This window comes from Orbicella franksi, chromosome 7, assembly GCF_964199315.1.
Source record: "Orbicella franksi chromosome 7, jaOrbFran1.1, whole genome shotgun sequence".
Taxonomy (NCBI): Eukaryota; Metazoa; Cnidaria; class Anthozoa; order Scleractinia; family Merulinidae; genus Orbicella; species Orbicella franksi.
The window spans coordinates 25,381,525-25,408,976 of record NC_138151.1 but is presented as its reverse complement, the minus strand read 5'-3'; the positions used below and the strand labels follow the sequence as shown (position 1 = coordinate 25,408,976).

Sequence of the window (27,452 nt, the reverse complement as noted above, 5' to 3'; positions counted from 1 at the left end):
TGATTAGAACTGTTTGCAAGCACAGTGCGTTGCACGAATATCATATTTATCTTCGTCCAGCTTTTCTTCAGAGACTGCCGTAGCTTTACTTTGAGAAAGCTATACGTTTTCCTAGAGACGTTCTTATGTTTTTTTGCATCAATTTGATCAAGTACATTCAAAGGAGAAACAACAATTACTACGGGATGAAATTGCGCTGCTCGACGTCCACAGTTGAAATATGAATGACTTTCCATAAATCCAGTGGGTAAGACGGCAACACTGAAAATCACGACCATTAAATTGCCTGGAGACAGACTTGCTTAACCTTCAGGTAAACGTTGGAACAGATATTATTCGAAATTTCAGCCTGAAAGCTAAGTATTGATAAACGCCGCGGGTAATGTGGCGGTCGCAGCGCGCGACAAAGCTCAACGCGACAAACTGCTGATTACAGAGGACCTCTCCCTGATGTTCTCAATTGTCAAAGTGGCATGTGACCAGACCCAACCAGGGTCTCTATTCGCTCGCTCCAGGGGGCGGTAAGATGAGAGACCCTGGGAACGAGGTTGGCGCCACAAAACGAGCTTGAGTACCCAGACCTACTCGGCCAAAGCTACTACATTAGCCGCTGTTCCGAAATGAGCCCGCATTTTCTTCCACCTCTCATTACAATCGCTACCTACTAGCCGGGTGCTCGCAAATTTTAGGAAATTACTGAACAAATTGAGATAGGCTTTCAATTCGTGCAAATCATACTAACCAGAAAAAATATATTTGTTTCATTACGGCATAGAAACAAAGTCCGTTGATTGATCGATGGCCGATTGTATTTGAAAACTTAATAAACCATCCACGGCTTTTACCTGTAGAGTATATGAAACGCCTTTTAAACTATTTTATTAAAGGTTTGCGTAGTTAAAGAGCCATTGAGTCTAAAATAAATATATTCGTTGGATTACGCACGTAGAAGTGTTGTTGCACTCCCATAGCAGCAGAATAATTGATTCTTTATGACTGCGACCATTTATTCCTTTCTAAATTGTACGAAAAAGCTTCCGGCGAACTAACTTTTGGTTGATCGGGGCGAATCGACTTTTTCGGGGACGACACGACTTTGAGTTGGGGCGAAATGGTTCGGTTCGGTTCAGTTCCGATACGGAGATCAGTGTAAAATGGGGTTGACGGGCTTACACGACTAATACGGTTCGTGACATTTGTACATGACCGTTCTCCTCTCGGTCTCTTGACCTTTCTTTGTTTCAAACGTGTTTATGAAGGGCACTTTATGTTGTGTTATTAGGGCCCAGCTCTTCGATTAGAACTGTTCGCAAGAAAAGTATGTTGCTTCTATTCACGGATATCATATTTATCATTTATCTTCGCCCGATTTTTCTTCGGAGACTACCGTAGCTTTACTTCGAGAAAGAACACCTTGTTTTGCAGGTCGATAGCTGTCGACCTCCTAAGTAGGTTTTAGTACATGCACGCTTCGCGGAAGGAGTATCACCAGTCGCGATCTACATGCGATGCGCCCCAATTAACTGAATACCTGACCAAACTTTGTCCCGCCCAGATTTGTGCTTAGTTGATGATACCTGGCTTGGGAAATTTAACGAGGAGAATTCACATAGTCCCTGGGCCAACGTATGTTTTCTTTTTGATGCCCCGAGTATATCTCTATTTACAGAGATTTTATGGTGCCCCGAGTATGTCAATTTACAGAGATTTTATGGTACCCCGAGTATGTCAATCTACAGAGATTTTATGGTGTCCCGACCATATGTCAATTTACAGAGATTTTGCAGAGATTTTCTGGTGCCCCGAGTATGTCAATTTACGGAGATTTTCTGGTGCCCCGAGTATGTCAATTTACAGAGATTTTACATGATCAGGGTAAACGCGTAAAATCTTTGTAAATGGTAAATTTAAACACATTCTTAGAAGATTTTGTTAAGTCTGTAAATTATCACTTCTTTCCTCTTATTCTAGCTGGTACAATTTACAAACATTTTACAAACATTTTGAAATGAACAGAACTAAAACCAAACAAAATCTTTGTAAAATAAATTTACAGACATTTTGTTTTTAAGCGGGATAAGTGACCAAGTCTGTAAATTCAGGATCTACAGACATTTCATAAAGTCTGTAAATGGGTCAAATTTTCCAGTGAAATGTGCTTTGCTGCTAATAACATTCTGCTCAACTGTAATTGTGACCACGCTCTTGTGTAAAAATTGGCGAATCGTTTCCCTGAGCTCTTTGAGAGTGATTTAAATACGAAAACAAACTTGATGATCGGATGATGAGACGATTATTGACCTCGGCTATCGCAAAATATCGTGATTTGTCAGTGTCTTGCAGATCAATCGTTTGTCTGCAAATAATTCTGTGATTCTGTGTTATCGCAAGAAACACGTTGAAAGTTTTTGTATCCTTCTCCGCATGCCCTCTCAGGTATCTTCGTGACCAGATGGTTGGCCCAAAACTGAGAATCTTTACAAGATACATATCCAATCTAGTGACTCCAGACGTTGTAGACTCTTTTAGAGCACTGATCAAGCGCTCCTGTCTGGTTCAACCTTGGCCGTTACTGGACATAATACTATAACCGTTGAACTTTGTTATTCTCTCTATTTATTCTGTAGTAATACCATTCTAGTGTTGTATGTACTTAGTGCTTACTGTGGGCTCTGTTGTGCGCGTGTACCGACCTAAACTTGTATTAATATATTTATAAAGCTGGCTGAGAATGGAACCGTCATGCGGGGCTCTTGAACCGTTTTGACTGGCCTTTTTCCATGAGGCGGTCACGACGTCCCATGTAGATCTAATACATCGCACTGGAGTTCTGTCAAGTCAAGACATTTAGTTGATATAGGCTTTAAATGTACACCATAGTTTCATGATCAAAGGACTCCATAAGTTCTTAAAAACACCGAGATTCTTTGGAAAGCATTAAATATATGAAGTATATGGTTTTTGTGAGCCACGCTTTCTTAACCAGTCAAAGAGAGCCAAACTACAGAACTCGAGGTCCGCTGTGAGTAATCATTTCTCACACATCAAAAGGTATTTTAGTTACAGTTATTTGGATGCCTCAGAATGTAGCATACTTCGAGTGTTCTATCCAAGCATATTATATTCAAGTTACAGTACTGTTAGTTTAGTATGTATGCTGAATTTGATGTTAATGATGCCGTTTCTGTATCATCAGGGGGTTCTTACATCGAATGATATTTTTCGCTTGTACTTCTATACTCATGATCAATAGTAATACATTTATGCCAGCGATATTTACCTGTTCAGTTACTGAAGTAGGCTCTGAATACATCAAACCTATGATAATGCGTAAGAGCTTCATCGGGTTTATGTCAATGTTGCCTGAGTGACCTATTTTTCTCTTAATAGATCCACCAGAAATTACATTCTATAAAAGCAGCTACACAGTTAATGAAACGAATAATGTTTCCATGGTATGTCGTGCAAAGGGTGTGCCACAACCTAGAATCATTTGGACATGGTCAGGCAGCAGTAAGGTGCTTGCATATGGAGAACAGTTTCTAATAGTTAATACAACCCGGAACGATGATGGTACATACCGTTGCACCGCAAGAAATGAGATTTGGCAACAGGATTCTAAAGACGTCATTCTAAATGTTCAAGGTAAGTACGCAGTACAACTTTATTCCTTTTACATTCTTTCCTTCTACTTCCTGGGATGATTTCAGAAAAGTATGGTACAATACCACTTCACTGGTTCCTGGGCTCTTTAGCATCACACTTTTCCATTCAGATAACAGTTTTTGCTGCAAATTTCGTTGTTAACTGACACGTTCGTGAATTACTTACAGCGTACACGTGTGCGTGAAAACTGAAAATTAAAAATGAGAATAAAGTAACTAAATAATTGGTTGCTAGCTAAGTCTTTTTAGTCAAGATTATATCTTGACGCTCCAAGAGCGTTTACTAGAGCTTCGTACTGCAATATCAAATTATACTTTACAGCTAGGCCGGAACACAATAAAAACAATATAAAAGAATCAGGATATTTTATCACAAAAGTTACGCTTAGATGTTTACCATTCAAGTTGCTTTGTTGAGTGTCCTCTTTATCCCAGTGCTTGTTGTTTGCCTCATCTTCGAAGTTCTGCTTGCGACGATTCTAAATTTTTTCAACATCTGAGGTGTTCGTCTCAGGATGTTTTAACTCACGCATGGCTCATTTGGTATCTCTCAAGAACGAGCATGACTTTCCATATTTGGCAGGCTTTCAAGTAATATAATTCGTGGACCAACCCGTTCCGGAAACGATCAACATCTTTGTGTTTGAGATGAACGTATAAGGCGTGTTTCTTTCGAAAACTCTCTACACAAAACACAACATTCTGTACGTTGTTCACTTAGAGCGAGCACGCAATGAAGCAATCTGTCGCATTCTCATCCCCAGTTTCCATGCTCTACGCTAGGAACGCCTGGGACCATGACCCCCTTTTGGTTACCAAGACCAAACGGCTTGCATTTTATGACTCGGGCTTTCCTTCGGAAGCCTGGGTAAATAGACGACGAGTTTAAGACTAAATTTGAGGTTTCCCAGACTAGACGTTATGTTTTTGTTTTGAATCAGGAGCCATAATCGGGGACGGAGACCGTAAGCCTTGGGATCCGCGCGCACCTATGATATGGGACAATTTTTCTATTTTTAGAACAAATTGCGCCATCCTTACGTCATATATCCGCGCGGATCCGCGCACGTGTCGGGGGCTCTCGCGTGGATGTTGTCACGTTGAGTGATCAAATGGTGAGAGCTGCGAGATTCTCTTGCAGATTTTTCGCAGCGATGGCAGGGAATAAGGCAGGGAATAAGAACCAGGACTCTTATATGTAGCTTTATGCTCTGAGCTAATGGAAAAGGTGAGTTTTTATTTTTTTTTCGCGCTGTGAATGAATAATATCTGCTCGCGCTGGTTGTACGCGTAAGTTTTTCGTTTGTTCTGTGAAGAAAAGTTATGTAAGAAAACTCTTTACTCTGGTATCGAGTTGATTTGTGAGTTTCCCAAAAAATGCTTAATCATAACCAAACCCTGTTTTTGATAGTTTCTTATGGTTTCTGTTTGTTTGGCGAGTTTGCAAAAGTTTTTGAAAGGAAAGTCTGACGCGTACATTCAGTAACTCATTTGCATAGTGCAGCGCGCGCTCTTTCAAGTCCGAGTTGGTGTTTTCAATTGTCAACAAACCTTGACAAAGATTTATTTCGTGGTCTTTTGTGCCGAGATGCTGCAACAGTTTTCACGAACGCCAAAAGGCTACTAATATCATGTGTGTTTCTTTAACATAGTGAAATTTTACGCGGCGAAAATAAAAGAAACAAGGAGTTTTGATAACTCAACCAAAAATAATCAAAATCGTTATTCGAGTTGATTAAAAAAAGCGTCGTCGTAATTTTGCTGATTATTTCTGCTGTATTCACATATTTTCGGCTAAGCTTTTAATATGTTCTCAAATATTTATCAACCTTAAACATATTTAAAAACTAGAGATATTATATGAGTTCGATGTACGTTTTCACAAAAGTGGGGAAGTCCAATTTGTCATGTTTTACTGACTGTACAAAACACGCATCGGCGGGCGCTCTTATTCATCGACAACAGACAATTATTTTTACACAAACAAAACTGAGCAGCATCTACAGGCATAAACTTTCTTGTCGCTTATTGGGCCTTGATAAAACATCAAGCGTTGCTTACAATTCAGGCGAAACTCAAACTTGCAATTATTTTTTTTTGTTTTAATTTTCGGTCGAGATAGACTCTGGCGAAATCCTCGCAAGCCTGTGGCAAGAGGAGGGAAACTTTGGAGTCCTGAAACGCTGCTATATCCAAATATACCCAACTAGTTTTTTGCTGTGGTTTGGAAGAGTTGTTAATCTTCAAGATATGTGAAACTTAGAGTGGAGTGATGTGCAGCTCATGTAAAAGAAGCATCCGTCGGAACACAACTTGGTCAGCGATATCATATCTAAGCTTAAAGCGGAACATATCTAAATTCGATACTGTCTTACTTACCTCAAACTAGAGCAGCTTACGACGAAAATACTTAAGCAAAATTCCAACAGATGTAAACGCGTTGAGTTGTGGACCAAAAACATGACAAAATTTCGGGAATTTCGGACGCCATTTCTCCCGCGCGACATCCGCAAAAATCCTCGCAGCATGTACGCGCGTGTGCCTCAGGCGATGGCGCAATTTGTTCTAAAAATAGAATTATTGTCCCATATCATGGGGACAACCCCAATACTAGAAATGGCGCGCGCTTACGGTCTTCGTCCCCGATTATGGCTCCTGTTTTGAATAAAAAAGGGAGGTCAAAGGAGTCTGCAAAGCTTATCTTTGCAAACTCGTTATCGTGGGGACATTTTGCTGTGAAGGAGCAGCCGGCGAAGAGTTGCGTGACGACATGTTGTGAGCTCAGTATACGCACGCGGAAATCTCAAAGTCGTCTTCAGATCTAAACGAAGATCTCTACTTTAAGGACGCTCGCGCTAATCCTCCGTAGGAAAAAAGATAGCGACTGGTACATTTACCCATAGTTCTTAGCGCACGAAAACCTTAACAACGCTCATAAAAACGTACAGAAACGTTATAAAATCTTCAAACCTAGGCTACTTAATATCCTTCGTACAGGGACAAATATTGTAAAAATTTAGCTTTCTTTGTGCCCTTTAGGCTGTGTTAGGTTCGCAGGGCATTGTGGTAAAATGTACAGCCGCCATCTTTTTTCCTACGGTGGATTGTTTCTGCGCATCCTTACTGCGAGCGCAAATTCACACGCCACGTCATGCATGAGCGCGCGCACTAAGTAATAAAATGAACAATAATAGGACAGATGCCCATTGCTATGGCTTTACCTGGATTTAACGATCATGGACGTCCGGTGACCACTATTTTTCTTTTCAGAAACAGATTTTATTTACAATTATCTCCCCATTGTCCAAAAATGAACGAAAAATCAATGTGGGAAGTTGAAAAAATTTCAAGATTTCTATTCACCGGACATCGAATCCTGTCATCTTCTTTCGGCTGCAAGGCGCGTGAAACTATGGTCGCTAAATGCGAACTTGTTCTTTAAGGAACCTCACCGGTTGACTAAATTCACTTAATAGGTCCACTTCAACAATATTTGGCAGAGAACATTTCAATTCAAAGTTCTAATTGAAATATGTTTGGGTTTACAGACACTGTGGCCTTATTCGCTAACGAAGCCATATTTTCTTCCGGACATGTTCTCTCCAAAACGAAGTCGGTGACCCTCCATTTTTTACATTTCTGACATAACTAACTCATCATCTCACAGTGGTAAATATCTCAGAAAAAAAAAATCAATATTGGAAAATTTTCGCGCGAACGTCCTTAATTAGTTAAAGCCATTGAAACAACTAGTAACTGAAAACTAACGACTGAGACTGATACCTCATGACTTTCACCTACGTGCACCTCTTCAACTGTGATTGATATTTACCTATCAGAAGATTCTCAATGTATATATTTCACATCTTCCTGAACTTGATATTTAAGATTTTGTTAAAAATAAACTGTGAATCTTACATATGTTCTTTGCTGCTGCAGTTCGACCATTTATTGTGACTTTTGAACCGACAACCACCCAAATACCAGGGACCGCAGGAGAGCGAGTAGATTTGACTTGCACTGCCGTTGGGAAACCGCCACCTTCTCTGTCGTGGAAAAGAGATCTTAATGCAACTTCTGATCTGAGCTCATTAAATGATGGGAAGGTTAACAGCATTACCAAAGAGAAGTATACCAGTATTATGAAAGTCACTGTCACTAACGTTGGCGAGAAGTTCTACTGTATTGCTGTCAACCTGTTAGGAAGTGATAACCAGCAGTATACCATACGTGAAAGAGGTTTGTTGAATTAGCATCGCTCCTTATTCTGCCGTTGACTAACATTACAATTTGATCGGTCAGTTTATTTTGAGTGAGTTTCTTTAGAATGATTTGGAGCAAGATTAGCGATCCAAGATCATTTTGATCATTGTGTATCAAGGGAAATAAATTCAAAGAGACCGATGAAACCACTTGAGGTGAGAACTGATCATGCACTATGACTGCATCATAAATCCTGATGCGGAGCTCCGCAAGGAACGCACTCTTTCACTATTTATTATGACCAATCAAATGACTGATCAATTACCCAAAGCAATAGTGCGAGGAACGTTCCTCGCCTTACTATATCTTTCCCTCATGCGGATCGATCTCGTTCACTGAACTTATCAAGTAAAAACTGGAGCCTGACCTCGAGATTTAAGATTATAAGATTTGACTGTGTGCAGGATAACAAAGCCCTTATTTTTAGGATCATGCATGTTCCTCACTAAAGTGCAATAATACAATCTTTCCTTTACTGTATTGTAGTCTCAGTTTTCGGCAGACGTTTAAATCAGGCCATTTTTATGTTTCTCCCCTTCATCCCTCCTCAGCATAAATCAGTGTTGTATATCGTGAAGTTTGTTTGCTGGGCCCCAATACAGCAATATAACACGCCTAGCTTGGAATTAAATGGCTATGAATAAAGGCCCATAGCCGCTTTAGTAAAACAATTATTTTCCGATCTTAGCCAATTTTACAAAGAGCAAAATTATTTTTTTGGCTCATCAGTAAAGGTGAGGGCACTGAAAAACGCAATTGCGACTAAAACAAACAACCTAACAAATTGCTAAGGAGAGAGGGAGGGTGGGAGGGGAAAAACACGTCTTCCCTAGCGAGTTAAAGAAATGAATGGCACAACAGCAATTGACTGTTCAATTGAAATTCATGCCCCTAGAGGGGGCATCATCTGATTTAATCCCATGAACCCTCAGCACATGCCCGGATGTTGTCACGCAAACCGTAACACAACAAAACAGTTAGATGTTAAGATTGTCGGAAAAAATATAAAAATCCTATTTGGAAGCAAACATTTTATTTGCCACAACAAAACCTGCAGTACTAACACTTGGAAGGTGGAAGTAAAATTGAGAAAGCTGAATCATTTACCTCACAGGAGTTCCAGATGCACCATTTGATGTGAAATTGGTGGCATTTAAAGTAGAAGGCGCTAAAACTGTGAGTGTCAGGGTAAGGTGGACTCCTGGTTACAGTGGTGGATATGATCAAGTTTTTACAATACATTATCGCGTGAAAGGAAGTGGCGCCAATTTTGTGGAACAATCTGTGAGGTACCCTTACAATAACAGGTACACCATTCAAGGACTGCTCCCTGAAACAGATTATGAATTCACTGTTCAAGCTTCAAATCAAGCTGGCAAAGGTGTAGCATCAACCTCGAAACAAGTTAAGACACCAGGTATGAAGAAGCTCATTTCTAAATTTGAATGTTCTCCTTTCATATATGAAATGTTCTTATCTGCTTTTGTTCGTTCACTTTTTCAGAGTCTTCAGTACCACCCGACAGAGGAAGCGGTAAGTCTGGAATTTTTGGAATGAATTGGTTTACAGTTGAGGAAGCGTGACCGAGTGATCAGGGCGCCGAACTTCAAATCCGGAGGTCGCGAGTTCAAGTCCCGCTCTGACCGCTTAGCTGGAGTTGTTTCTCGGTAGACCCTCATTCAACTCCTCGGTCTGGCTTGTAAATAACCAACTGCCTCCTGTCAGTTGGGATTTTAAAACCTATTACATGAATGTTTAGTTGCTATATTTGTTTGTTTGTTTGTTTTTTCCCATTTTCATGCCTGTGAACTAGCTACAATACCGGACAAAAAAGTTGGTACACGAAGCAAGTTCTCCCCCCCCCCCCCCCCCCATATAGAATGTTGTTAATCAGGTGATTTTTTTCCCCTTTTTGTTGAAGAAAACAACATTGATTAGGAAGAATACGTGATCCAGCACAAGGTCCCAACTACATTTTTCCGGGATTGTAGGTGTAGCTAAACGCATTGACCACTACAGAAAAAAAGGAAAAAAAAACGCATTTGAACATTTGCTTTTAACAGTTGTATGTAAATGCCAATCTGTGTGCATTTCTTGTACGTTCTGCCTAAATAAATAGTGTTGATCAGTGCATTTAAATGTCATTCCTCTGTTGGTTCCTCTTGTAGTTAAAGCAGCAAGGATGGCAGATGACGCCACAGTCATACTAGTGACATGGACAGTTACAGATAAAAATGTAACGACTCTGAATCTTGAAATGCGGGAGGGAGGGGAGAGTCAGTGGGAGCCTGTCCCGGGAGCAAGTGCTCTGAGTAAATCTACAACAAAATTCAAAGTGACTGATCTTAACGCTGATAAGTCATACAGGTTTAGGTTGGATATGAGACGACCAGAGGAGCAACATCCTGTTTACGTATATAGTGGAGTAGGTAAGTGAAGAGCGCTAACTTCGTTCTGCACAGTTTGGGTTATTAGCCCCGCCTTTCACCGCTTACTCGGCAAGACGGTCAATTTAACAAGAGAGACGATACTTGTCTAAATTTCTCGGTTGAAATTTTCATTTGAAATATTAATTGTTATCTAACAACAACAATTTTTTATCGGTCAAATTAAGCCTTCATTTTGTCTGTCCTAAAGAAATACCAAAATGCTGAAAAAAGTGTTGAAAAATGATTTTCGAAAAAAAAAACCGTTTTATTTTGCTTTATGTGAAATGACACTCGTTTAACGACCTTTGGAAAGTCACTATTTTGCTAGGACATATACTCCACTGTACGTCTATGTAAGGTCAATTTGACAATCACTAATTTCTAATTACTAATATCTTTTTTTCCAGTTTGGGCCCCATCAACTGGTATGAACGGTACGATATATAAAAAGGACGTTCCGAAAGGTAAACTTATTAGTTTTGCTTGTTTTTCGGTTACTAAATTGAGAGTGTTTAAAATTGGATCGACACGCTGCAACTTACAATATTAACACGTGATTGGCATACGAAAGTTAAATTTAAGGATCGTTATTTCAGAGCTTTAGGTCTGGAGTTGCCTGGTCTACAGAGGAATCCGATATAAAGGCCCTTTATGACGGAGCCCTCTGATGTATAACGAATAATATTAACTTAGCCTGGCCAACGTTACTAATATTTAATACTTTTTCTTACTGGACTCTTAACATACGATATAATTACACCAGCGTTTTGAAGCCTTAAATCCTTTAGTTTCCTGAAATAATCGTACAAAAAAAAAAAAGAAAGAAAATTAAGATCTGTTCAAAAGCAAAAGAGAGGAGTTTGGAAAAATAATAGCAAAACTAGTCGATAAATGAGAAAGCAAGTAATCGATTGTTTATAATACCATTGGTAATAACAGGTATAAAAGGGAAAATGAAATAATTGTCACAATTTTGGCAGGAGGACTGTCTAGGGGAGCTATGGCGGGAGTTATTATCGGCATTTCTGTGGCTGTTATTGTGGTCGGCTTAGCTGCTATGCATGGTCCGTGGTTCAAAAAGCCAGGTAAACCTTACACTTTTGCTTATAATGGAATTCGAAGCACGTGTTATAGGATTTTGTAGCAGTACTATGTTTGACTTTTTCTTGGCCGGATTTTCAGTCCGTTTTCGTTTTTATGAGCTATTTGTACAATGCAACAGATTAAAGGTAAATTATATTACGGCAGAGGCAGCTTCGTCGCGGATATATTAACTTTAAAGGACCATGTAATCCAATAACAAACATAACCGCTTATTTGTATCTTTTGTTCCCCAGGAAATAAAAGAAACAGGAGGTAAGTTATTGGCTAAAGAACACCCCGTCCTTTTCATAAGTAATATCTGGATAATTCATTCATTTATTTACTCGTGAAATATTTTTCAACAATAGAAGACAAATTCGTATCCCCTCCCTGCCTTGCATGTACTATCCTCTTTAAATCCAACAGGCCCAATTGGAATAATTGTTTTATTTAAAACGTCCCCCAAATAATGAAAATAAACTAAAAACGCGTGTGCTTACCATATTTGTATTGCATGGTATTATGGCTCAAAAACCCATGCTGGCTAAACCAATGAAAACTCTTGAATTGCATAATGTAATTATCCAGTTTTTAAAAAATTGTCGCGACTAAAAGGAGCCTCCTTTGCTAGAAATTAAAAGCCGGATGAGTTCTCCAGTATACTGTATAAGAAATAAAGAACTTCAAAAATAAGAGCTTGTTTGCGAATCGTCTTACTGTTTTGATGGTTTGGTTACAGAGTAACAATCATGCTGAAGGTGTCCATACCAAAACACTGTTTATCCCCTGATTTGAAAGTCCACGTCAAAAAAGGAAGTTCTCCGAAAAAAATCGTTCTGAACGAAACGTTTTTTTTTTTAAAAACATGTTTTGAATTCTACATTTATTTGGTACGCCCTTGGCGTTGATCGGGAGAGCATGGGATTAGTGGATTACGTAGATTTAGGAAACCGCTGCGCTATTTCCTGTGATTACTCCAGCGCAAGGTATAAGGACAGCAAACTCCGGTTTGGTATTCCGTTAACTAAGCTTAAATTATTTCTTCTTCGGTGGAAAGTGTCTCTGAAACAGAAAGTCGCAAATTACTTAATCCTGGTCACGAGTCCTCTCTAACTGAGGGAAGATTACTTCAAGTGGTGTGCCAAAATGAAGACTAATTTGAGCATTTTTGTAATGGTGTGGGTACCTTAATTGATTCGATTGACGCCGTGTGTAGCTCCACCGAAGTAAAATCTTAAACTGATAGAAAGTATTTCGCGACTTGTGGTATCGATACAATGTATAGGCATCTGAAGTAACAGAAACTCTCTCTGTGTTGTCATAGGAGAAAGACTGAACCAAGGTTTTCTGTATTTGAGGTAAGTTGTTATTGTTGTTGTTGTTGTTGTTGTTTTATTTTTTTTACGTGATGTCATTTTGTTTCAATGAAAGGGCAATTTATATTTGCAAAAAGAGCAAACCATAAGTTTAAGGGCGGTAAAGTTATGAATAAGTCAGATTAAAGACAGCTTGTATGAAGATACATTATTGATTGAAGAAGCCCTGAGATCTTTCTTGCCTGACCATCCATCAGTGCCGTATACTGTTCATTAGCTAGGAAGAGTGACATGGTTTTTAGAATGCAAACAAAGTGAAGTGGCAAGCATTCTTCAGGAATTTTGCCATAAATCCGTTGATTTTTTTTCTTTTTAAAGTTTTTCCAACAGCTAGTGTCGTGTCGCGGACTTGACTTCGCTCTCCCACAACCCTTGTCGCCTATTTTCATTGATATGATTGCGCCGGAATGGCCACGCGTGCTACATAAATTAGCATACTTTTCCTCCAGAAACCCTCGTAATACCCATGGGTATTGAGCAGACTATTAAATACGCCATGCACACTTGAGATCGTTCTGTTACGCGTTCATTCCCGACGAGGTCTGTTCAGAGTTCCTTTTTTGCCCCACCCACTTCCTCTCAGCGACGGAAACCTCCTTCCTGCTGCACTTCTTCGCGTGCGCGGAAATTATTTTCGCCCATATCTTAGTATCTTCGCATATGCTATAGAGGTGCAGCATAACAATGGCAATTCTACTACCATGGTAATACAAGCAAGCTTTGAGAAAGCTGACTGGAAATTGGAGCCGAAATTGAGTAACGAAAATAAGAAACCAGAAGCTGCTACTCTGCGTTCAATTGCCCTCAACTACATAAAATGAAAGAGGCCAGCACAACCAAAAGCCATGTTGAGAACGATCAGTCAACTGAACAGGAGAGACGACGTCATCATTACGAGACCTGATAGTAATTTTATTCTTCTACCAAAATTGAAAATGACCGTTGATCAGTCGAAACGTCGTGCTTTCATAGTGTTAGTTTTTTTCACGAAATCAATTTCAAAGAGCTTATTGATTCGAAATTTTTGTATGTTGCAAAAAAGGCAATTTTATGATCCGTTGCGCTGATGATCAAGGTTTGTTCTCTTTTTTTATAGGGCTTTGTCTTTTAGAAAAACATTTGAGATCAGCAATTGTTTTTTGCACATTGACTTTTGGTTATTTAAGCGATAATACATACATTCAGTATCTATAAACAAGGCTTCTTTATTCTGGAATGAAGCTGCAGTCTTTGTATATTACAAAAAGGTAATTTTCTGATATTTCACGCTAATGATGAAAGTTTTTTTTTTTTAAAAGGACTTTGTTTATTTAAAAACAACAACAACAACAACAACAGCACACATTTGAAATCTGTATGGTACCTTTTTTTATTGACATCGCTGTTTGGTTATTTAAGCAAGTAATGCTTACATTCATATAGAATGAAGGTACAGCCGAACTGGAACTTCATAGTTCTGCATTCCCAAGGGCGGAGAGAGGATTGGCGAACTTGACATATGTTAGTGATGAAACTACAGAGGAGAAAACAAGGGTGAGTTGAGTGCTACATGAAACTCGATTCCAGTTTATATTTCCGAAAATGTCCAGCGGCGAATGGAAAATAATTTTCTGGAATTTCCAAAAAAAGACAACTTCTCGATACATTTCAGAAATTCAGAATTGATTTATTTGTAGCTCCATTAGGAACTGAATTGCTTATGCTAATGAGGCAAATATTGTAAACAAGGATTCCCCTATTTTTATGTATCACTTGAAGGATCTATGTCACGGTTTGCACATCTTGAAAAATGGAGCCTAATATACTAAATTTTTCAAGTTCGTCGTTTGTAATCCTTGTTATTTTTCTCCATTCTTATAACCATCCTTGTTTCTTTATGGTTTATTATTTATCCTTTGGAGTTTTTCTATCTCAGTAAACTACTATTTTCAGGTTTCCTTCAGTTTAAAGGTAATTTTGTACATGGCGAAAGTGCAGTGACTAACCTCCTTTAAGAATGCATAGGCTAGTCTTTGCCTTGCATCGCGCCAGTAAAGTTTCTGTTACATTTATCAGTGATACGCACACACTCTCGTTAGGTAATCGTTGTCTGCGCAGTAAAGTTCGCTTTCGCATTGTAACAAGCTTTTGCTTTCTACTCTGCCTACCAAGACGCGCCACGAGAACATACCAACTGACCAGGCAGAGCATTCTTGGCATCAGTTTTGCTACGATCAGGGCATTTCCGTGGGCTTGATGCAAGTTCTGGCTGGGCACCAGATAAAAACAGAATCCCTTCTCGCCAGGGTAACAGAGCAGGATCTTTCAGACATGAAGCTAGTGGTAGGGCAAAAAATTATTTTACGTCGCGTGATCGAACGTCTCAGCAAGTCGACTGGTGACAATCCCACCCCTCCAATGGCGACCAGTATGGAGGAGGTTACTTCCAGCCTTCACCCCTTTAAGCTTCAGGAAGAGCCCGCCAACATTAAAGTGCTTCGCAATACGAACCCTATATCTGTTCCCGAGCAAGTTACGCGACCTGAAACTCGGAATTCCTCAAGCAACTTAACTGGTCCGGAAGGTAAGCAAATCTCACCTTTATATCCTACCTATGGCCCCGATCGGGGAGCAGTTAAAAGTATATACATGTAGAAGCCATTATAGTCAAAAATCCATCTGAAGCAAGCGATAATCTCTCTTGTCTTAATTTGATGGCCATCAAGGGGACAACGAAGACTCGAAACGGATGTTATTTTAGTCTTTGGACGAGAAAATCGTATAACAATTTTGCGAAATAAATTGCAATGTAAGCCCTCTTAGCCTGCAATCGGGCACAAGTTTTGGCCACACCCGAGAGCTGTACACCCTAAGCTTGGGAAAAGAGCGCAACTAACGATGTCGCGACTCGACAGGAGGAAGTTATTTTCCCGAGACGCCACTGACTTTCGTCGTCGATTCGTCGACTCGTTCTCGTAGCTACGCTGATAGGGCATAAGGCGATCTTAGCGTCCAAGATTTTGTATTTTGCACGTCTCCACTGTAGCCTGATTGGTAAGGACAACGAACTTTTTTTTATATCAGTGATTTGATAATGTCTCGAGACAGCACCGATTCCGAGATAAGAGGCTAATCTCCTAAAACAAAAGATCCCGAAAATCAATCCCAAAAACTCTGACACAAAAATTCTTCGGGTAACACACCCCCAAACCCCTCTTAATATAAACCTATTGTCTTATATTTAGGTCGAGCTCCGAAAGATAGAAACTTGTTCTTTTTTTCTGATATTGGTCTAAAGGACTGTTTAAACCATCGCATTATGATCAAATAACGTGCATAAGAGCTGTAAAAATTGCCTTATGTTTTTTAAACAGGCGGCTTATCAATTTCTGTTTCAGGCGCCAAATCCTGCTGAACGCGACAATACCTCCAACAAAGGGCGACATCAAGTGACTGAAAGTGGTCATATACAAGCAGTCAAAGTGAAGACGAATATGTAGATTTAAAAAAAAGAAAAACAACAGATACTAAATATTTATTGCTATTTCTGTGACCTTTCCAAGTCTTTCTTTTATATTATGTAGCTGTTATTAGTTGCCATAGCTATTGTGTGCTCTTCTTATATTGATGTTTTGTAGTCATATATATATATATATATATATATATATATATATATATATATATATATATACATTTTTAACTATTTTAGACTTCCTTCATAGCATAGAAATAGCGCTTGTGCGCATTTGTGCTTCAGTTTTCTTGCTGACCTGTATTTTATTGCTGTTTAATGCTGATGTTAACTGGCTGCCTGGCTCCGCTAGCCCCTATGGTTATTCCAGGCAACTAGTACTCTAATTTTTACTGTTAATATTTTCATATAACATTGTAATTTTTTTTTAGCCAGAGTGGGTACAATAAAGATTGATTGATTGATAGACTATATACCTCGATATGGTCGAATTTTTCATTAACTAGATGGTGTCAAAGGCATCTTGTAAGGAATAGAAATGACTTGGCTTGGTCGTCAGAGTAGTTGCTTAGTGTTGTTATATCTTATCTAGTTGACGCATGATTGAAAATACCGTGTAAAATTAAAGTTTTACTTCTTCCACCAGGAGTGCATAAAATACTTGAGACGTAAACCTGAATGAGATGAAGTGGCTTGACCAGTGCAACCATTTTGATACCTATTGGGGTACAAATGAACTTGCGCAAAGTAATTAAAATAAAAGTGTGGTACTTTTTGGGGGCTCTGTTTCAGCTTCTCGATGAAGATCCCCTCGACTTTTTGCGTTATTGGTGTCTACAGCGATTGTTTTACAAACTGACGTGAAATAAGAAACTTTAGTCAATCAATCATTATTGAAACATCATCATTAGTTCAATCTGACGAAAAACTGCGCGAGTCCTTCTGCATATTCATACCTTTAGTTTCTCGATGAAATGCCGGGACTGTCATTTACAACTTAGCCCTGGGGGAAACGCTATTCATCCGAAGCCCGAAACTGGCGTTTATTAAAAAACAAGTGCTTTTTTTCCAGTCATTAATACTTGCAGTTTACCAAACTGGAAACAAATTGGATAATACAGCAAGAACAAAAAGGTATATCTAACTTCATCTCCAGTAAATAACCAGACGAGTGCAGTAGCGCTACCGCTTAACAGCAGCAAAGATTTTTCGCAAACATATTTCAAACATAGCTCAAAATCCGTTTAATAGATTTTTAATTTATTTTGCATGGATATTGAATCAGAACTAACTTCTTATTCCTGAAACTTTGAGGTATAAGGGTAGAATTCAAAGAAGAAAAAGTGCCAACAAAACAACTTGACTGCGCACAGTCTTCCCTTAAGCACTCCGTCATTCATTTTGACTATATTTATCAACGTTCTTATCATTCAGGTACCGCATTTGGAGGCTAAAAACCTAAGAATGCAGTTAATATGAGGAAAATAAAGAAGAAAAAAAGAAAGAAAGAAAGAAAGGAAGGAAGAAAGAAAGAAAGAAAGAAAGAAAGAAAGAAAGAAAGAAAGAAAGAAAGAAAGAAAGAAAGAAAGAAAGAAAGAAAAAAAAAAACTGTATGGAGCGTTTTACAGAAGTGGAAAAAATTGGGCTCTTTTACCCTCAAAACTGTGGTAAGCCAGACCAGGTGCGCCTTGAAGTATCCTAGAACTTGTAAAATGCTAGCAATAATTTAGCAGTTAGTTACGTTTGCCGAATCTAATGTAATTAAGCAACTGTTTTTCTTGTTTGTTTTGTTTTGTTTTGTTTTTTACGTTTTAACCTCTTTAAACAATATTTTAGCATCGCAAGTTTCCAGAAATGGTTAAATCAAATCAAATGAGAAAAATACAGAAAAAAAAAATACGCCTTTATTAATTAATTTACTTTGTAAACATAGCATCTGTTCCAGGGATTTTTTCACAGCAGACTGAAAAAAAGTTTTAAACAAACTTCCAAGTCAGTAATGTCCATAAGTCATTCCACTGTTTATTATCGTTAGTTAAATGGTAACAATAGTTAAGCAGCTGTGAAGAACAGGCGCCGGTGCAGACGAATTGTAGCTTATTGTAGAATTACGCATTTGCTTGTATTTTGTAATTATTTTTAATTTGATTGTATAATTTCGCATCACTGATTGCCGCTTTTGTCTTAAATAAAGTTTTTCATAAATTATGGTGGAACAATCTTTGCTCTTCCGTATTTATACCTGCTGCTTCAAAGGGCCAAAAATTGGCATTTTGTTACAATGCATTCTGCCCGCACCGTATCGTTTTGCCTTTAAAAGAACACCAAAATGTAATTTAAGTTTCTATTCACTCGCCTAGTTTCTTCAAACCTAATAAAGATCAACTGAAGTCACCTTTACTTTGCTGAACAATATTTTCCTTACCAGACTATAAGTTTGTTTACAGATTCTGCCAAGACGACTCTTCTCTGTAAAGTCGTCTTGGCAGAATTTGTAAACAATGGTAATGTATCTGATGTGCATATACATGGAGACGAAGGTTATATACTACACCTAAATAGAAATACAAAATTTACAGCTGGAACAGAACTTCAATTTAAATTTATCATTAGGGAATTTTAGATCTGAGTACAAATAGGAGATAGTGTACGAAAAAGAATTTTCCCGGCTAGTTTGCAGGCTCCCAATTATCACCACACATACCCATCACATCCCATGACCTACCCTCTCATGAAGAACGAGGGCTCTGGAAAAGTCACTGCATAAATCGCGAAAATCGTCCTCATACTTAATCTCGTGCTCATCCAATCTGAAGGTTCCTAATATTTACTATTGTGTTTAATTGTTTTTATAAATAACAAGCGATGAAGATGAAAATTAATAGTAGAATTACAGTCATCAAGGTTGCCGAGTACCTTTATTAGAGGCGTCTCACGTCCAAGCGCGTCCGGTTTTAACTGTAGATACCTAAACCCCTATATCAAATCATAGCTTATAGAGCTGGCTATGAAACCATACTAAGAATCGCTTTCGGATAAAATATATTTGGAAATAAAAAATCCACAGACACGTTTTTGAAGTCTATATGTCATACAAGCTGCTATTAAAATTTGAGGGCACGCAAACAAATTCGCGGTGACTTGTAGCTTTCAAAAGGGACTCAAAAGATGATTCGGACGCTCACATTTACAGACGTGAAAAATTCGACAATTCATTTTATTTCAAAATTCTTGGCATAGTGATTTAGCCAGTTCTATAAGCTTTGATTTGATATGAAGGTTTAGATATTTATACTTTAAAGCGGACGCGCTACATCCCTTGGACGCGAGACAGCTCTAAAGGTGTTCTAAAAGTATACAGTAACCTTTGTTTCCAAGCAACAAATTACACCTGGCGTAAATTAACTGCCAATCATATTATTCTCGAATTCGATTGGAAAATTCTGCACTGTACACGTACCGGCTATTCTGCTCACAATTCTGCTCGCAGAATTTTCAAGTATCAAGATTAGTAACTAGGTTACCCACCGTTGCTGAGCGCTGTTTTCCATGTCAGTTTCTGAGAAATTAAGTTCACGAAGAAGTGTTAGCAGTATGTGGAAACCTTCCGAGCAAAAATGATGTATGAGATCTATCTTGGGCTGTTCGCATTACTATCTGCCTGCGAACTCCAGTCTGTAGGTAAGTGATTTCGGAGAATAAATATATATACATCTCAATTGCGGGGGTTAATTGTAAGCATCCTTTAGAGCTGCAAGAGTATTCAAACCAAAGGCAACCTAATCCCAATCTTGCAAGGATATGACAACGGCTTGTTTTAAAAGAAATAGGCGATGTTCACGTTGAGTAACCATATGAGACTTGTGAGTCAGGGCCGTAGCCAGATAAAAACAATTGATTGAGGTAATGTCCACGAAAAAATCATGACTAAGGCAATGGCCATGCTTAAGTAGTGTATCAAATACGAAAAACCGTGGTTTACCACATTTCCTAACGCTGAGAAGAGTGTTGAAAATACGACGCATTGCGGAGTATCTTTGTCGAACATCAAGGTGTTTGGAAATGTAGACACTGTCTTGAGTGTTTGTTATATCTTCTCAATTGAAACTAAAACTAAAGAGAAAACAGGAAAACAAAATTGTAAAAATCTATGCTAATTAATATCAGATATCCAAAACACCGTCACGGTTATGGTTATCTTCGTAGGTATTGGGGTGTTTATGATGACTATAAAGAAAAGCGAAAAAAAAAAAAAAAAAAGACTTCTGAGGCAAGTGCCTCGGTTTGCCTGTTAGTAACCACGGCCCTGTTAATCTTCACTAATTTTTGAATTGGTTTCACCGAGTCGCTAGCATAGAATTTGTTTGCATGAGAACCCTAACCCTAATCCTAATCCTACTCCTAACCGTAAACCTAACCTGAATTGTTGAATTGGTCTCACCGAATCATAATCTTTCAATTTATCATGACTGATTCTTCCTTCAGTAGACTGCTTGCCAGCATTCACTAAGACACCCAGTAGCAACGACAAAGTCTACGTGGATGAAGGCGCCAATTCCTTACTTTTGTCATGGGACTACGATGCAGATGGAGAAACAGTTACGTGGGTGGATTTAATGTATGGCGATGAGATACTAATTGCCAGGAAGACGGTCAACAAAGAACTCGAAATTTCGCCAGCCAGTGGCTTCAGTGGTAGAATGACATTCTCTGGAAAAGCCACATTTAAATTATGGAACATTGTTCAAAGTGATGGAAGGAAATTTGAGTATAAAGTGTATTTTAAATCAGTTTTGTCTCCTTGGATAAAAAGCCGTGTTGAACTCATTGTGATTGGTAAGTGTTTTAAACTAATAAGTCGGTATCAAGTCGGATGTAAATAGGGGCCGGCCTGTGTAGTAGCTGTCCAAACACCGTTTGGTATTGGCTCACAAAACAATACATAAATGATCCAAACAATGCCCTAGCTATTTCTTGAAACAATAGAAGCTACAGGTTACCGGAACCAACGAAAATACAGGACTGGAAGACAGCAATATTTTTACGACCGATATGCGATGATCTTACTTGCAATGTATGCGATCTTAGAGTACCTGTAATGCGTGTACGATAACATGTCTGTCCGGTTCTGATTGGTAGGAAAGGATAACCATAAAAAACACAATGTAATTATATGCTACTTATCTTATAACACAGAAAAGCTCAAAAGTAGGTGATATTAAAATCTCGTCTTTTAATCTACGAAGGTCAATTTAGTAAAGAGAAAAAAAAAAAAGTTAAAAATATTGTGAGCATGTTCATTACCGGAGAAGAAAGACCATTGCAATCTTGTTGCGAAGTCTCTCCAAACCGTTAAAATAAGTGACTTTAACATAAAAATGTAATCTTATTTGTTTCTGACGAGCTTAAAACCACATTAGATCCTCTCCTGTTTCTTATGGTCAGGCAAGTTCATTGCATCCCTGCACACCTGGGTTTAATTCGTTACCTAAGATATTCTCAGTTATTCTCCAAAAACTGCGATATTTATCTAATATACAGTCATCGTTAAAGTAACAGAAACGAACGTTTAATCGATTATTATCAATAACAGGTAAACTAAACATCACACTCCAAACAACGGAGCCAGTCATTTTAACTGAAGGAGATACACGAATACTGGTATGTGTAGTCAGTGGTGCCCTCACGCCATTGATCACGTGGTATAGAGACAATACAACGGTTCAGACAGATCCAAACAACTCTAACTACACAATAACATCAGCAAATAAGAACCATACAGGAACGTACAGATGCGAAGCTGTAGCAACTGCTCCAGGACTGAGCACGTACAAGACATCTTATACCGTTGGCGTATTAGTGAGATGTAAGTTCAGTCTACTGCTATACTTATTAAGCCTGCAATTCTGGTATCATTCAATGCACTGTCTTCTTCCTTTTCATTGGCAAAGAACCCTACAATAACTGCCCTCAAATGATAATCTACCTGTTCGGGATACTGTCAGGCATACCAGTGATCCTGCTGTAGATAGTATTCTGAATATTTTAGTTGTTTGCACTTCTCTGAAAAAAAGGCAGCTCGTTTCATTGTGTTGTAAAAAAAAAATTGAAATTTCGGTCCGACCCCTCCAAAAAAATCAGTGTTCGAACGATAATAGTTGTTGAATTCAGTTATTGCAAGAAATGGTAATTCGGTGATTAATTAATCTGCTCACTACCGCGGATTCTGATAAACATGTAAGGCTTTTCCAGTTTTAAATCGTCATAGTTTTTCTTGTGTCTTTCAGTCAAGCCCCAGCACAAAGTAGACAGTTTGGCAAGCAATCAAACTGTGGCGGAAGGAAGTGATGCAGAATTTTATTGTCGTACTGAGGCGTTCCCCCTTGCTACCAAGTACAGATGGTTCAAGGATGGAAGTCGGATTTACAATTCTGAACATTATGCCATCAAGGAAGTTAGTCATGAAGAGAGTGGGCTTACAGTCAAAAAAGCAAACAAGGGAAGTGTTGGCCAATACTCTTGTGACGGAGAAAACGATGTTGCAATTGGAGGGAGAAAGTCTACTTTTCTTAGAGTGAAGTGTTAGTGCTTTTTCGTGTTACTTACTCTCCCTGTCTTGGTTTGCCATTTTCTATTTTGTAACGCTTCCAATTGTTTTGATGGAGCCATCAGAGGTCGAAAAACGTCCGGCGTCGACGTCGTTATTGTTTTGCCATTTTGTGCCCTTAATACTGCAGATAGGATTGGGGTTATGGCCTCCACTTCAGTCCACTTTTCTAATCCTGGATTATTTAAGTATTGTACTTTAGTCTGGCAGTCCCATTTAAGCCGCATTGGATTAGCGTCCAGCCGAGGCAGAGTAGTAAGGCTCCTCCAGGGACTTCCAACATCCGCAGTTGATGTGGATGACTCAGTTAGAGTCTATTAAATGCGAACAAACAAAATCCTCTGTTTGTCCTATCATTCTCCTTGGCCCCGCCGTGCCCCCTCCACCACGTCGCTCAGTTTCTCTCACAAGGTTGCTTTTGTCTGACGTTTTACAGAGGGCCGGAAGATAATAATATAATAGAGTTAATAAATTAGAGTAAATAAATTGAACACTTAATGGACACAGATGCATTGTGGGAAGCCTCACGTTTTCTGTTAACTTCTCAGAACTTTTTCATTTGTTGTGTATAGTATATCCCTTAAAATACTTGCAAAGTTGGAAGAATGTTTGGAAACCATTTGAATACCAGTATTTCGATAGTGCTAAATTTTATGATGCTAACATTCACAGAACTGTTTTTGTGCTTGGGTGTCACAATGTTATTCGTCTTCTTCCTTTTCAGACGCTCCTCAGCGAGTCGTTGTGACTTCAGATCCTGCCGTGGTGTCTCTTACTCAGAACATAAAATTGCTTTGTCAGGCCGATGGTTTGCCAGAACCTTCATTTTCGTGGAAATTTAATGGAAATCTTGTGAATGGAGCTGTGCAAAACGCTTTTACACTGACAAATGTAGTGTTAAATGATACTGGCAACTACACATGCGTAGCAGCAAACGATCTTGGTGTCAAAGAGTCTACAAGAGTAGTTAATGTGGAATGTGAGTGATTTTGCCATCATTGTCAGTGATACGGTCAGTTTACTGTGTATCTATGATGTAAAAATAAACTGATATTAAGCACCCGTACCTGTATATCGCCTATAAAAATTTACAATAATAAAATCGTTGGGCAAAATCAAAATGTATTTACTTTATAAAATGTGCTTATAACATCAGTGACACACTCGGCTATCGCGTCTTGTGCCACGTTTTTGTTCGTACCACATTTTGACGTCATCTGTGATCTATTAATGAACATACGCACAGTAATATGGACTCTATTTGTTAATTATCACTATGTGCATATTTTTCAGATCAACCTACTTTCACAACTTTCACGACTGGAACTCCTGGTAATTCTGTGGTCCAGGGAACTACGGTGACTCTTACATGCGGTGCAAATGGTTATCCTCCACCAATATACACGCTTAAACGAGGGAATACAACGGTGAACAGTTCCGGAGGGACGTTTTTGATCCCCGTTGTACAAATCAGTGAAGAAAATGATAATTACACCTGTGAGCCCAGAAACAAAGTAGGAGGTGGGCCAACCAAAGAACTGAAGATAACAGTTAAAGGTTGGTACCACTGAACTTTTGATTTAGACGCACTGTGATAAAGAGTCTATCATACAGCATAAAGAACACCATGTTCTTGCAGGACACAGTAAGTAATCTCGACTGAGCAATAAGGTCGCAATAAGGCCAGGTAACTAATCAAAACGCAATATTTATCTTATTTTTCCTGCCCCTTATAATATTGCATGCGGATCGGGGGTAATCATATAACTAGAATTGATATAAAGCATCGACTTAAAATGAAAGGCAACTGATTGAAAATTCGTTTGTACTTTGTTCTTTTTTTACAGTTCCTCCAGCATTTTCTAGCCAGCTTCCAACAAACATACAAACAAAAACTGAAAATGAAACCGTGAGCTACTCGTGTATGGCTGAAGCCAAACCAGCAGCAACTATTTTGTGGCAATTGAATGGACAGAATCTCACCGATACACCACCTTACAACTACTCGGTTACTGTCACACCAGTTTCACAGTCTAAACTCTTGAAGACCCTGGCAAACCTTACCATCGATAGAGTAACCTGGAGGGAATATGGAAATATTTCATGTCTCGCTTATAATGACGCTGGTAAAAGGAGTCAAACTACAAAACTTGAGGTCCGCTGTAAGTCCTGATCTCTCTCCGTTTGTTCTGTTTGGCATGGGAGGAGGGTGAAGTGACAGAAAATGGTCGAACTTCACGACTATTATAAGAATGAAACTAAGTTATGACAGCCGGCTGCTCTTTTGAAGTTTTTGATTTTTTTTTTTCCAATTTAGTTTTTGTTGGAATAAAATAATGTGTCTTCATACGTATACGTAACCACAAAAGGAGGAAATGCACGAGTGTTTCAGTCTAAAATAGAAAAATCATTGCTCAGGTATGGAGAGGTATAACACTAAAAATACAGTTTATCACAAATATACCTAAACTAATCTAAAAACGGGGCCTGAAATGGCTAAAAAACAGCCACAGGGTGGGATTAAAGATAACGGCTCCTAACCCTCACAAAATCCTCTATCAGGCTCGCGTCTCAAAAGCTTCCCCTAACCAATGCTTACCAGAAGCATGTCCATTGCAGGACTGCTTTGACATATCCTGGAGGTGCTCGGGTTGGTTGCTGGTGCCTAATTAGAGCCCACTTGCTTCGGGTAGATGGGGCACGTAGCCTGGTGGGCATACAATCTAAGAGAAGGAAAACAAAACCCGGGTAGATGGCCATCCATTAGCTTTGGCTGGCAACCATCTAGCATCTCTGTTGGGGAAGGGAAACCCCAACAGAGAACTTACTGGCCCTCCAGGTTGGGGGTTGGGCAGAGGGCTAATAACCCCCTCCTGCAAAACAAGCATTTATTACAGAAACCGAATCTGGAGCAAGTAGAAGTGATGTCACTACGCCAGATAGCGTGTTGACTGGAATAAAAAACCTGAAAATGCATATACAGCGTTTACCTCCCAAATTCAAATAGTGTTTTTGTAGTTGAAAATGGCAACTCCGCTTGCATCATTGTACAATTATCATATTTAGTTGCAGGAGATCTTAAAAATCTCCCTGTGACTCCGGCCGTGTTATGTAAAGCATGTAGTCTTTTTCGATTCAGATTACAAAGTGAAGTTTGTATCAGTCCAAATTACAACTCCAAACGACATGCATGAACAAGTTGGAGATCGATCAGTTTTCAACAAAATTCTCTTTGTCCTCAGTTCGACCAGTTGTGCAGTTCACCGCTGATCATCCTAAAAACATCACCTTAGAAGAAGGATCAACCGCAATCTTCACTTGTAAAACAATCGGAAACCCGCCTACGCATACCCACAAGTGGCAGTTCAATGGAAAGGACATTGCAGGGGAAAGCTGTAGAGGATGTTCAACAACAACATACACAGTGACGTCTGTGTCCGTGTCAGATGCAGGATGGTATTCCTGTACTGGAACTAATAGTGTAGGGGAAGGACCTCCTGCTAGAGCGCAGTTATTAATAAAGTGTGAGTAATTAGATATAAATGGCACACACGAATGAATTGTGATGTCCGCACTCAGAGGAAAGAGATTGAAGCATTTTGGTGGCTGTTTTCTTTATTACTTCAGAACTCGTTTTTACAAGCCTCTCTTTATCAGGACGTGTTATTTTTTATCTTATTTTGGGGCTAAAACTAGACCTCCAGAATGAGGAATATGAAGTAATTTTTCAGCTTTTCAGTCAGGCTGGTAGAAGTTATACACCAGCCTTGACTGTAATGAAGAAACCAGGTAATATAGTAATATTCGAATTTTGCTTTTCAATTATTGAATTAACTAAAGGCCTGTATCTTATCGGTATATTATCTTTTAGTGTCTTCAGTATCCAGTTCTTGAAATAAACATCACGTGTACAATTCAACTTCCTCCTTGCTGCAGATATTAAACAGCTGATATTGCCCTCGTTCTTCAGTGTTTTTCATATACACAATATTTATGTTTATATCTGAACAGAATAATATTTGATTGTTGTTTTTCTAGCTACATTTCCAGTGTCATCAATATCACCAACCACAGGATTTGGTATGTTCTGTGATTTATTCATATATTTTAAGCGATCAAGTTTTCCCCACCCCTCCCCTCCAAACAAATCGGGGAGGGAGCGGATATTCTTCGGGCTAGTTTTTGCCGTTTTGAGTTATTTACTGAAACCTTCTAAAGCTCCTATAATGTTGTACATTACTTAATTTAATTCGTGGAGCACCTGGAAACTAGCGAACAGCTAAGTGTGTACTTTCCCACGTTAAATAAAGTATGTCTATGTCTATGTCTATGAAACCACAAAAACTAAAATCCCACATCGATACTAACGAATAAACATACAGAAAAAAATGGACCAGGGACAAATTGCTTCTCGATGCCCCTTATCATATTGCTCATGAAGGTTACAGTATTTTGTCCGAATTGCGCATGTTTATAGCTTTTAGTCAATGACAACACTGAACATTTTTAAGGTTTTTATGCTATCATGCCTGATTGTATATGCTATCTTTAATGTTGGTGAAAGGAGGAATCCGGTGG

At 38.9% G+C, this 27,452-nt stretch overlaps 2 protein-coding genes across 4 annotated transcripts; both read left to right on the top strand.

The window, feature by feature from the left end:
- The first annotated feature begins 2,993 nt into the window (after nt 1-2,993).
- LOC145492322 (cell adhesion molecule DSCAM-like) lies at nt 2,994-16,386 on the top strand. 3 transcript variants are annotated; one of them, XM_081471750.1, is made up of 13 exons: nt 2,994-3,022; nt 3,391-3,645; nt 7,605-7,904; nt 9,043-9,345; nt 9,432-9,461; nt 10,097-10,357; nt 10,765-10,821; nt 11,338-11,442; nt 11,695-11,713; nt 12,765-12,798; nt 14,239-14,349; nt 14,968-15,379; nt 16,194-16,386. In XM_081471750.1, the coding sequence occupies exons 2-13, from the start codon at nt 3,453-3,455 to the stop codon at nt 16,208-16,210; spliced, it is 1,842 nt and encodes a 613-aa protein (XP_081327876.1). In that variant the 5' UTR covers nt 2,994-3,022; nt 3,391-3,452; the 3' UTR covers nt 16,211-16,386. The 3 variants fall into 3 exon arrangements, with proteins under 3 accessions (XP_081327876.1, XP_081327875.1, XP_081327878.1); XM_081471749.1 differs by lacking the exon at nt 16,194-16,386 and having other exon boundaries at nt 14,968-16,105; XM_081471752.1 differs by lacking the exons at nt 10,097-10,357; nt 16,194-16,386 and having other exon boundaries at nt 14,968-16,105.
- A 124-nt stretch (nt 16,387-16,510) lies between these two features.
- On the top strand, nt 16,511-26,791 carry LOC145492552 (neural cell adhesion molecule 1-like). The gene is made up of 8 exons (XM_081472000.1): nt 16,511-19,948; nt 20,756-21,103; nt 21,861-22,133; nt 22,555-22,848; nt 23,599-23,853; nt 24,168-24,431; nt 24,722-25,292; nt 26,117-26,791. The coding sequence occupies exons 1-7, from the start codon at nt 19,885-19,887 to the stop codon at nt 25,045-25,047; spliced, it is 1,824 nt and encodes a 607-aa protein (XP_081328126.1). The 5' UTR covers nt 16,511-19,884; the 3' UTR covers nt 25,048-25,292; nt 26,117-26,791.
- The last annotated feature ends 661 nt before the right edge of the window (nt 26,792-27,452 follow it).

Bases quoted from the DNA above. Each gene is read 5' to 3' on its own strand.
- LOC145492322 (XM_081471749.1), top strand. From the start codon at position 3,453: ATGGTATGTCGTGCAAAGGGTGTGCCACAACCTAGAATCATTTGGACA. The intron at 3,646-7,604 runs GTAAGTACGCAG...TTGCTGCTGCAG, and splicing joins CGTCATTCTAAATGTTCAAG to TTCGACCATTTATTGTGACT. The intron at 7,905-9,042 runs GTTTGTTGAATT...TTTACCTCACAG, and splicing joins GTATACCATACGTGAAAGAG to GAGTTCCAGATGCACCATTT.
- LOC145492552 (XM_081472000.1), top strand. From the start codon at position 19,885: ATGATGTATGAGATCTATCTTGGGCTGTTCGCATTACTATCTGCCTGC. The intron at 21,104-21,860 runs GTAAGTGTTTTA...TATCAATAACAG, and splicing joins TGTTGAACTCATTGTGATTG to GTAAACTAAACATCACACTC. The intron at 24,432-24,721 runs GTTGGTACCACT...CTTTTTTTACAG, and splicing joins ACTGAAGATAACAGTTAAAG to TTCCTCCAGCATTTTCTAGC.